The 12,565-nt window shown below is 36.6% G+C and overlaps 1 protein-coding gene across 12 annotated transcripts in view; it reads left to right on the top strand.

Moving 5' to 3' along the window:
* hdac4 (histone deacetylase 4) overlaps positions 1-11,406 on the top strand; it is a 494,468-nt gene extending 483,062 nt beyond the window's left edge. For all 12 annotated transcript variants that reach the window (XM_063051788.1, XM_063051782.1, XM_063051780.1 and 9 more), the window contains 3 exons: positions 1,753-1,837; positions 7,368-7,518; positions 7,717-11,406. In XM_063051788.1, the coding sequence (XP_062907858.1) occupies positions 1,753-1,837; positions 7,368-7,518; positions 7,717-7,756 (276 nt within the window). In that variant the 3' untranslated portion in view covers positions 7,757-11,406. The remainder of the gene's footprint in view (positions 1-1,752; positions 1,838-7,367; positions 7,519-7,716) is intronic.
* Positions 11,407-12,565: the final 1,159 nt, after the last annotated feature.

Raw genomic sequence — 12,565 nt, 5'->3', positions numbered from 1 at the left:
CAAATGAAACAGTTGTCTTATTTGATTAACTCTTTTCCTTCCCTGCTTGTGAGATGAAACTAAGATGGAAAACTATCCTGAGATGAAACGCATTTTATGACAAAATACAAATAATCTCAGTGGGATAGTGATGTTCTTTGATATTTTTAAGTTTTGCAAAATCAGTACATTCTCTTCCAAAAGATGTGGTTACATGCATGAGGTTAGCAGTTGTTTCCTATCAAATTATTAGGAGTAAAATTTCTACTTCCAAGTGTATTGTACACAAGAGCTTAATATGTAAGTTAGCAAGGGAGATTTAAATTTGCTTTATATACCTCAAATCTCATTTTTTTCTGAAAATTGTACATGGAAGAACCTTGTCAACTAAGTGAAAACATAATCCTCCAATATTCAGATAAAAACTTGCCTTTGGTTCAGGTTAGTTTACTTGACAAAAAGGAAGAAAAATCTGACCTGATCCCAGAACGAAAAGTTTTTTTCCATGCTTTGCCTTCCCTAGGATTTTACAACTTCTCTAGTGTGATAATTTCATGCCTTTTTTAAAGCTCAAAGTAGTTGATAGAAAGCTGAATCAGCTTCACCTGAATTGTATTCATCCAAGCTGCCCATTACTGTCTGAAATACTTTCTTAAGTTCAATGAGTGGTCAATTGTCCCAGAGCAAATCGAAATTTTAATATTTACATCAATGCTTTTGGAGGAACCCAAATAATTAACACAGATTGAATTACATCAGTGCATCCTGCAGCTTAAATTTTGTGTAGGTTATTGATTATTCACTCAGTATGTGCCCCTGGTTTTCTTCAGTTTATGATGGATTAATGGGAAGTCATATCTTCCAGTCTTTATTGCGTTACAATGAAAAGACTGCAACTTTGAAAGTACTAATGGTCTTTCAACATGGATAATTAACTTATTTCATTGGATAATAATGGCAGGCTAAGATTTATAAGTGTATGAATATTTTTCTATTTGCTGATATGGCTTCAGCACATTTTATAAAAGCAAAATGGTTTTGAAGTGGAGACACAAAATTTAAAATACTGAAATCTGGAGCAACAAACAGTCCGCTGGAGAAATAAGTGTTTAGCATACTTTTGAAATTGCAATTTACTTTCCTAAAAGCATATGTAGAAGAAAAGAATACTATAAAGTGATATGCAGGGCAGTGTTGCCTGTTCCAAGATTGGTAATATCTAATAATCTGTTGCCTCATGTTATACATCCTTCCTTTGTCTCTTAAAGCCAGGTTTGTCACATTCTTTACAATACACAAATGTTATCATATACATAGAGTACTGTAAAAAGACCCCCTTTATTATCCCAACATAAAACTTGACACATTGTCACTAATTTGTAATAGATGCCCCATATGCAGTATAGCTTTATTGAATTAACTTTGTTCTATATTCCAAAGTGGATCTCATTTAATTCTTTAAAAGGTGATTGGGATGGAGCCTTGACCATCTCACCCCTGAACTTTTTAATAGGTTAAACTTGAAGCAGACAATTTTCAAAGTTATATTGTCTTGACCCTGGAAATATTTGTTATTTGCCCTGTTTTTGTCTCATAAACAAACATTTTGGATCCAGACACTATGGAATTTCTTGGGTGAATTTCATGCCTATCATTTATCTCTTAATTTTTTGCAACAGATTACCTAACATATTTGATAGCTTTATTAATGGAAAAGAACATTTTTCTTTCACTTTCCATTAAAGTTAATTGTTTGTTTTGACTTTTTTTCAGCTTGAACCATTTTCACAAGACATATTACAGCAAAGACCAAATCCCAATGCTGTTCAATCCATTGAGAATGTAATCGAAATACAGAGTGAGTCTATAAAGTTGCAAAATTACAATTTTCTAACGTTGTATCCATTGGTGTGATTGACTGTACTGAATTAACTAACTTTTATGATATTTGATTTAGTGGCTTAAATGTCCTACTGTCAAGCTTCAAAGTTTTCCTTTTATTCAGAAGGAAATAAAATCAGATTAAATATAATAATGTCATGCACTGTCACTAAATATTGATGTGCAGAAAGCATCTGGCAGCAGACTTTCTCTGCAAAGACAGGAAAGCTCAGTCTTTTAATGGCAAAGGAGATGGAGTCTGCTTTATGATTAACTCATCGTGGTGCACAAACGTGGTGGTTCTGTCTCAATCCTGCTCATCTGACCCAGAACATATAGCAGTCAAATATGGTCCACTTTTTTCTGCCGAGAGAACTTTCCACCATCGTTCTGGTGTACATTGTATCTCAGGCCAACGTCAGGCAGGCACTGGAGGAGCTGAGCAACATAATCAGCAGGCATGGAACTGCACACCCTGATGCCTTCCTTATCATTGCAGGAGATTTCAACCAGGCCAGCTTAAAGAAGTCTGTGAACCAGAGGAGCCGACACACTTGGCTACTGCTGTACCACCATCAAGAGCGCTTATTGTGCCATCCCACACCAACACTTTGGAAAGTCTGATCATCCAACTGCACTTTACTTCCAGCACATAAGTAGATGAGCGCTTACAGGACTGATTTCAGTGAGTGGACTGAGCAATAGTTCAGGATTCATCTTTGAGTTTGAATAAATATGTCACAGTTGTCATCGACTTCATCAAGACCTGTGTGGATGCATGTGCCTTTGAGAACATATCGGATATATCCACACCAAAAGCTGTGGATGAACCAGAAGATTCGTAGTCTTTTGAGGGCTGGATCTGTAACATTCAATACTGGTGATCTAGAACTATACAAGAAGTCCAGGTACAACCTACAGAAGTCTATTTTAAGGGCGATAAAATAATTCTGATTCAGATTAGAGACAGAATCGGAAGCACATCAGCTCTGGCAGGGTTTGCAGGCCATTACTTCTATAAAGGAAAGCCTAACATCATTGAATGGCTGTGATGCTTCACTTGCAAATGAGCTCAATGTTGTTTATTCACACTTTGAAAGGGAGAGTAAAACTACACCTGTGCGAATCCTTGCAGCATCATGCGACCATGTGATCTCTATCTCGGAGGCCGATGTCATAACATCTTTCAAAAGGGTGAATCCTCACAAGGCATCAGGCCTAGATGGTGTACTTGGTAGTGCCAGCCAACTGGCAAGGGTGTTCAAGGATATCTTCATTCTCTCACCACTGTGCTCGGAGGTTCCCACCTGCTTCAAAAGGGCATCAATCATACTATTGCCCAAGAAGAGGAGGGTGAGCTTTTTCAACGACTATCTTCCAGAGGGACTCACATCTACTGTGATGAAGTGCTTTGAGAGGTTGGTCATGGCTAGAATCAACTCCTGCTTGAGCAAGGACCTGCAATTTGCCTATCACCACAATAAGTTTACAGCAGGTGCAATCATACTGGCTCTCCACTCGGCCTTGAATCATGTGGACAATAATAATACGTACATCAGGCTACTGTTTATTGATTACAGTTCAGTTTTCAACACAATCATACCCTCAGTTCTAATCAATAAGCTTTAAAACCTAGGCCTCTGTACCTCCCTTGACTCCCTCACTGGGAGATCACAGTCTCTGCAGATTGGAAATAACATCTCCTCCTCACTGATAATCAACACTGGTGCACCTCAAGGATGCGTACTTAGCCCACTGCTCAACTCTCTCTACACCCACAATTGTATGGCTAGGCCCAGCTCAAATGCCATCTATAGATTGGCCAACAGCAGAACTATTGTTGGCAGAATTTCAGATGGTGACAAGGAGGCGTACATGAGCAAGATAAATCAGCTGGTTAAGTGGTGTTGCGGCAATAACCTTGCACTCAACGTCAGTAGCACCAAGAATTGATTATGGACTTAAGGAAGGGGAAATTGAGGGAACACACGCCCATCCTCATTGAGGGATCAGCAGTGGAAAGGGTGAACAGTTTCAAGTTCCTGAGTATCAGTATCTCTGAGGATCTATCCTGAGCCCAACATAACGATGCAATTACAAAGAAGGCATGACAATCTCTATATTTCATTAGGAGTTTGTGGAGAATTGGTATGCCATCAAAGACACCTGCAAATTTCTACAAACATACCATGGTTGCATCACTAACTGGTATGGAGGGGCCACTGTACAGGATCTGAAAAAGCTGCAGAAAGTTGTAAACTCAGCCAACTCCATCATGGGCACTAGCCTCTCAAATTTCGAGTATATCTTCAAAAGGTGATGCCTCAAAAAGGTGACATTAAGGTCCCTCATCACCCAAGACATGCAATCTTCTTATTGCTACCGTTAAGAAGGGGGTACAAGAGTCTGAAGACACACACTCAATATTTCAGGAATAGCTATTTTCCCTCTGCCATCAGATTTCTGAATAGACAATAAACCCATGAACAACACTACCTCAGTATATTTTACTCTCTTTTTGCACTAGTTATTTATTTGTTTTCTATGTACTTTATATTGTGGTTTATAGTTATTATTATGTATTGCAATGTACTGTTGCTGAAAAAACTTAAATTTCATGACATATGTATGCCAGTGATACTCAACCTGTTTCTGATTCTGATTCTCAGTTAAACGGGAAGAATGAGCCCCAGCCTTTCCCTCTTTACCTTCGGTGTCCTGTTGAGAGTGTTCTCAACCCTTTGAGCCAAAATAGGATTTTTTTGAGGAATTTCTTTATACAAGCATCCAAGAATGTCTTTGCTTATTGTCTGAGAATCTGAAGTTTGACAAACTCAATCTTTTATAAGAAGTGCATAAATGTCCCTGGACAATTGCATTTTTGTATCATGTTTATAAAGTAAAATATAAATAAGTGTACTGCCCATTCTCAAGTGCAGTCAATGTGACTATATATGAGTGATTTACTGCCATGAGCTTGCTGCAGATTCTGTGAACTTGGCTGCTAGCAGTTTAGTTAAACCTCTTGGCAAGACTCCTTTAGAGGAGATGAGGAAGAAAACTGATCAATTCATACTAATCTCGTCTTGTCTTATCATTTCTTAATATCTATATAGTGTGACATTAAGAGTGTGTTGTCCAATGTTGTAAGATACATCTTTTCGCCATTAAAGTAAGAAATGCAATCATTCTTACGGGCTGAAGGAGAAAGATTACTGGAAATTTTAGGTAGTCCAAAGATAGCAGTAATAGGGTGAGGAGAGATATCTATATTCAATACCTTGGAGATAATATCAAAAATGTCTCTCCAAAAAGTTTCCAGAGTAGGACAAGACCAAAACATATGAGTTAAAGAGGCTATCTGCCCCAGACATCTATCACAAAAAGGATTAATATGAGAATAAAAGCGAGCTAATTTATCTTTGGACATATGTGCTCTATGAACAACTTTAAATTGAATTAGGGAATGTTTAGCACAGATAGAGGAAGTATTGACTAATTGTAAAATCTGCCCCCAGTCATCCACGGAAATGATAGACCCCAATTCCTGTTCCCAATCTACCCTAATCTTATCAAATGGAGCTTTCCTAAGTTTCATAATAATATTATAAATCATAGCCGATGCACCTTTCTGACATGGATTAAGGTTAATTATAGTATCTAAAATGTATGTAGGAGGAAGCATTGGAAAAGAAGAAAGTATAGTACTTAGGAAATTTCTAACTTGTAGATATCTAAAAAAATGTATTCTTGATAAATTATATTTATTAGATAATTGTTCAAAAGACATAAGGGAACCATCTAAAAATAAATCCAAAAACCGTGAAATACCCTTAGTCTTCCAAATTTGAAAAGCACGATCCGTAAAAGAGGGAGGAAAAAATATGTTACCTAAGATGGGAATCGCTAGCCCAAATTGGTTAAGATCAAAAAATTTTCTGAATTGAAACCAAATACCTAAGGTATATTTAACTATCGGGTTAGATACCTGTTTGAGGCGTTTCAAATCAAAAGGAAGAGAAGAACCTAAAATAGAGCCAAGTGTATAGCCCTGAACAGATTGTAATTCCAATGCTACCCATTTAGGAATGGATAGTATATCCTGGTCAAGTAACCAAAATTTCATATGTCGAATATTAATTGCTCAATAATAGAATCTAAAGTTAGGTAATGCTAAACCTCCATCTCTCTTAGCTTTCTGTAAATGTATTTTACCCAGTCTGGGGTTTTTATTCTGCCAAATAAATGAAGAAATTTTTGAGTCAACTTTATCAAAAAAAGAAAACTGATCAATTCATACTAATCTCGTCTTGTCTTATCATTTCTTAATATCTATATAGTGTGACGTTAAGAGTGTGTTGTCAAATAAGAACAAAAGAAATAGGAGCAGGGGTAGGCCATCTGGCCCGTCAAGCCTGCTCTGCCATTTAATAAGATCATGGTGTTCTGATCAACTCCACCTACTTGCTTTTTCCACCAATCCTTAATTCCCCTATTATGTAGAAATCTAATACATTTCTTGTATTATAGACATCTATCTAGAATACAAGAAATTTTAAGAAGTCATTTATTCTGCCATTTTAGCTCTAGAAGGTATGACTGCCCTCTAGAGCTAAAATGGCAGAATAATTACTTTTTTAATAATTTCTTGTATTCTTTAAGTGTATTAATTAGTAAAGGTTTTAAAGAAAGAAATGATAAATGCCTTAAATTTGTGATACAAAAAAGATGGTTGGAAAGCTTAGTTTATTAACAAATCTCTATTTCTTTAAATAGTCATAGGTCTTGCTTTAGAAACAATCACAGGTTGCTGATACACAATTTAAGTATTTGAATGAAATACTCAACTATGTGTGTTAATGGTTAAATTTCTCTCATGAATATTCAGCTTTGACTTGTTTGATGCCACTATAACCTAGCAATCAAAATTAAAGCAAGTATTGGTGATTAAATTTGTACAGCAACCACAGTAACTTATTTCAGGGTAATCAATGAATGAAGTTTCAGCATCTTTAATTTAAGTAGACGGTAGTGAAATTTAATGAATTGTTCAAATACCTGCAGGCAGGACATCTAAGGTTGTTTTTCTTTTGTATGGGAAAATCTACTGTGGAGAAAGTAAATATTATATTCATGAAATGAAACCAAGCAAGTATTCACAAATGGTCGCAGAAGGACTTTAAATTTAGTCTGTTTTAATAAAATATTTACAAGGTAAATTTTCATCATTTCCACTAGAGGGTACTTTTTATGATCCTGGTCAAATGCAGTTTTAGGATTAAAGAGCCTACTCAAATATTTCTATAAAAATTTCTTTCCAGTTAAAACTCACATTTACTAAAATGCATTTCTATGATTATAATTTATGGAATGAGCATTGTGTGTTTAAGTAATACTTTTATGTGCAACTTAAATAGTATTAGCATGTTTAAAGTAACAACACTTTCTTTATCCCTATGTCTTTGTTGGCAGCTTCTCTCTACTGATAGACAATTATTTATCCTTAGGTAAATACTGGAAGTCACTCCAGCGATTATCCTCCACAGTTGGCTACTCACTGATAGAAGCCCAGAAGTGCGACAAGGAAGAAGCTGACACAGTGACAGCTATGGCTTCATTGTCAATGGGAGTTAAACAAGGGCCTGATGCTGAGAAAAGGTGAGACAGGGAGGAATATCTGTCTTTTGACACTGTAAACAAAATGTTTCTGTGTTGCTAGCTGGGAGATGGGGTTAGCCTCCCTGAAAAATAGTACTTCTGACAAACATGTGAGTGTGTATGGGCCTGTTCAGAACCATGACTAAGAAGCCTTTGTCCTTTCTGTTTAAGTTATTTGTGTATTTTCTTTTCCTGCAGGCCAGATGATGAGCCCATGGAGGAAGAGCCACCAATGTAGTTGCCAGCTGGAGTTCTCTCTTTTGCACACAATATCTTTATTTCTCTAACTCTGCCAGACTTCATTCTATATCTCCTGTGTCCTGCTGTGGTGTTCTTCCAGAATACAAGGACAACTGGGCAAAATGCTGGCAATAAACAAAAAGTAAAAGATTTTTTTTACCTCTGTCCATCCTGAAATAGGTTTGTGGGACAGCCAGCATTTACTTTGGCAGAGTCACGAAGGAGGTGTAATCTCAAAAGCTCTGCTCTGAGTTTACCTACTCAAAAGTTCTCCTGTCTCAGGCAGTCAACCACTGTTTCTATTGTTCTTGTCCTTTAACGAAGAAGTTCATGCCATCTATGAGTCCAGATGCATTGATTGTAATCTCAACAAAACCAAGTGGCATATAGTAATAATTCGAAGAACATTACAATGTGGTGAGAAAGACTATATTGGAATGGAAGAGACGCATGGGGTATTTTCTGAGAAGCCCTTTGAAGACATGAGTGTATGTGCCTTTTTAACAACAGATGGTTGCTGACTTTTGAATTGGGGAGCAATGCCTTAAAAGTGTGGAAATAATTCCTCCACTGTTGTGATGTGGAAAAGATGGTGGTGAAGCCTCTTTCCTGGCATGCGTGCAAAAAAGGTCCAGTCATTAGCTGGATTTTCATACCTAGTTGGAGTACCATTTTTGCTGTTTTTTCCAAACAAAACCTAGCCTATTTTAAGGTAGTTGCCAGTCCAGAGTGGCAGATTATACTGTTGAATATTGTCAGGTTATCATCAAAGCCTGCTTGACTTATTATGCTGGGTTTATATAACACTGAGTAGTATAGGGAATCAACCAATAACAAAGCATGTGTTAGGTTGACTTGCAAACATGTTTAAAGATTGGAATGTTAATCAAAAGCATGACACAGGACTTGTTTCCAACTTCCACTTCTGAGGTCCTCATTTCTAATAGAAGCTGAAAACATAAACCAATAATAATCTGTTATCCATTAGACAATAAGAGGGGTTTTTTTGTGAAAAAAGACCAGGTAATTTGTTAATAGTACAGGAGATAATCATGTACAAATGTTTCCTTAACAGACCAAGTTTGATTTTATTATGTGGGCACTTATAAAGGAAATGATGGCTTTTACTGAAGATGAGAGAAGATGGATTGTGGACACTTAGAAGAGCACCTCACTATGAATGTTTGTGGTCAGACTTGGCAACTACCTTAACCATTGCATTTTTTATTTGTGTTTATTTTTACTCCTGGTAAACCATTTAACAAAATATTATCTACTTTTTATATAAAGAGATCCTTATGTTTTTAAATCATGTTTCATAAGACCTAATAACTTGCATTTTTTAATTACTTTTTGGAGAGAATTCCAGTTACTTTACCCACTGATATTTCGATGAATTTTTTTTAACCTTTCTTTTGTGATTACTCCTTGGTTCCAGTCTAATTTTAATCTTCTGTATTCTCCCCCACCCCCTACATGGAACATAGCTTTTTGATGGCTTAAAGAAGTGTACTGGACATTTTCAGGAGGGTGTACTTTGAGTGAGGGATCTTGTTCAAACTTTGTGTAACAATTCCAGTTGGTGTATATTACTATATGTTCTGTTATAAGTAGATTTATAAATGAAGTCTTGTAAGAATAGTATTGCAAGGTGATATCATACCCATTTAAATATGAGTAATACTACAGTGATACTATATTTGATATTTGTAACTGGTTGCACTGCAGAAGGCTGCCATTTGCTAAGGGGGAATTAGCATTAAGGTTTTCAGTTGTTCCACTCTGAAAACAAGAAGGAAGAGTGATCTTTATTTTGTTGGACTGGTTGTTTTTACATTGTGGTCCAGGAGCTGTGCTTACCAGCTATTGACAGGGGTGGAAAGAGCTTGGCCCTGAGCCCTTGGTTGATTCCATTCTGCAGGTGCTTGGGTTGGCCCCAGAATGTGACTAATGCTGGCTGAGGATTGGGCTGTAAAACAGCATTACCACTGGAGTGTGGGAGAAGGCACACTGTCCTGCCATCTGTTAATGTACACAAGCACGCTCACTCCAGAATTTATGGGACAACTGACATGGGGGTCATTAACTAGTAACTTTTTTCTCTGAGTAAATGGTTTTCATTCCTCCTTTTTGTAATGGTTGCTTGAAGCTTAATGAATTTAGCTCTGTGAGGAGTATGTGGAGCATGTGTGCGTGTGGGAGACGTTTGGCAACACTGAATAAGGGCACTACTGTATTTTTGTTTTAAAACAGATTTACACAACATAAAATATAACCAGCTGTAATCTTTAAGATGGTGTTCCACACTTTCTATAGGATTATGTATGTTTGATTGCAAAGCAATTAACACATCAATTCTGTGACTTTTAAGAAACTGTTTGCATCTACTCTTGATGTTAAACATTCCTTTAAATAAGTGGAGTTAAGTATTCATTCCTTCTTTTGATAAGATGAATTTAAACATTGTTTTTAATGGGCCCATTGTTTGTTTTATTTCAAGGGGCATTGATCTTTATTTTCATTTAGGGGAGTCAGTGAGCTTGCATGTGCCACAAACAGAAGATACCATTTGTTCTGTACAGGTATGCACGCAATTTGCATCAAGTTATTTCTGGGGCAGTTTACCAAGTTTTGCTTTTTTTTCCTTGGCATCTGCAGACGAGGATTGACAATTTTTTTTCTGATGAACATACCAGATAACCTCAGAAGGAGATGCATCTTTTATTAAAATATCTTCAAATATCACTCTTTAATACTGTTATTAATTGATACTTAAATTTGACAAAAAAATATCTAGCACTTGTGTCATACAAATAGACTATTGCATAATCTGCATATAAAATTTTAAGAACACAGTAAAGAATACTTGTAAAACTGTTAACTGCCTGTGTTGTCTTGGGGCCAACCCTTTTGAGACAAGCAATTTTTTTCTGGACTAAGTATTTAAGATCATAAACAATTAACCTTTCAGCGCAGCTGTTCTTTATCTCTGCCACCATAAATTGTGTAGCGGTAATCCACTTAGCAGTTGTGTATTGTGATCGATGTGGATGAATATTTACAAAGAAAGGTTTTTTTGGGAGTGATATTGTTGTTACGATGCAGGAGTGATGGCTACCTGACAGCCTCACTTTCCTTTGTTTTGATATTGACTGCAAAGTATCACGTTACAGTGTATTACATTTTGTGCTCCATAGTGGAGGCGCCTTTTGTTTTCTTTTCCAATTTGAGGGGAGGAAAGAGTGACAGAAGAGTTTTAAAGTTAGTTCACCCAAAATCTTTTATTTCAGGTATGTAGTAATGAAAATTGTAACTATATTTTATCCTTCTTTGTACCTATCCACACACGAAATGATGCCACCTTTGTTATCAGTACCAGTAAACTGATTTTCTGTATTTTAGCCACAATCAATTATTGTATGAACCTACTTTATTGGTGATAGCCTTATTGTGGTAGCTTTTGATGGTCTTCATTTGCCTGTTGAAATGGGTCAGCCTTTCAGACTGACTAATGGTGTATCTCCTTGACAGTACAGACTTCATTTTTGACTTTATTAGGAGTCCAGTATTTTGTACCACATTATGACAACTTGCTATTGTGGTGTAAATAAAACTAATTACAACATCACATTTAAAGCTGTGCTTTCCTTATTTTAGAGTTCTGTCTTATTTAATTAAAACTTGGAAGATGTTGATCAAACTAGGTTAATCCGGAAGAAAATCATCTGTTTCCAATTATCGTTGATTATATTGTTTCTGTTTGACAGATTGTCATCGGAATTATATTCAAAGGATCCAAAAGTTTGAAATATAAATAGTGAAACATTATTATTGCAAGCTCTTGTCTTGAAGTGTGATCTCTTATCCTGACTCCAATTTCATTACATTAGCAACTAAAGATTATAGCAACATCTTTATTCAGTGATGTGACTAGTTCATTTGTGTATAAATAACCACCCCATCCAATTATCTATTTCATTTCTCTCTTTTTCATCATTTACGTGTTGTCTGTCATGAAATCAGGCAGACTCTTATCTATTGGTTCTGTTGTCTAGAGAGCAGATCTCAATGACCTAAACTTCAACTATTAAAAATTGTCACTTTCAAAGCCACTTTTGTTTTCAGCTACATCTTAGAAACAAGAGCAAGTTATTTTCAATATCTTTCCATCTCTTCCCTGAAAATTTGGATTCTATTTTGCATTCACCACTGGGCTAAATTTCTTGTTCACTGCAATCAGTCCCCCTGAAGCATTCTACAGAGCAGGTGTTAGAGGGGATTGATATGCAAGTGGAGGATGCTTGTGACAGATATAGACATTCTGTAAAATGGATGAAGGCAAATGAGATTCTTACTGACTTCAGGAGAATTTGCACCACTCGCACCCTTCTTTACATCAGTGGCACAGCATGGAAACTGAGCAGTTTCAAACTCCTGGGAGTACACATCTTGCACAATCTCTCATGGTCCCAGAACACATCCTACATAATCAGGGAAGCTCACCAACATCTCTACTTTCTGAGAAGCCTGAATTGAGTATGACTATGCACATCTACAGTATACGTACATCCTTCCACAGATGCACTATTGAGCATCCTAATATGCTGCATCACTGCATGATATGGAACCTGCACTGTGGCAGACAGGAAAGCTCTACAAACGGTAGTCAAAACTGCCCAAGGCATCACCGGCATCAAAGACATATATACAGAAAGGTGCCAGTAAAAGCCCAGTGACATCATACTCATTGACTGTTTGTCCCACTATTATCAGGAAAAAAGGCTATGTAGCATCCATGCCCTACTTA

Source organism: Mobula hypostoma, chromosome 6 (assembly GCF_963921235.1).
Source record: "Mobula hypostoma chromosome 6, sMobHyp1.1, whole genome shotgun sequence".
Classification (NCBI taxonomy): domain Eukaryota; kingdom Metazoa; phylum Chordata; class Chondrichthyes; order Myliobatiformes; family Myliobatidae; genus Mobula; species Mobula hypostoma.
Note: the sequence above shows the minus strand (reverse complement) of the source record. Positions and strands in the feature narration are given on the sequence as shown.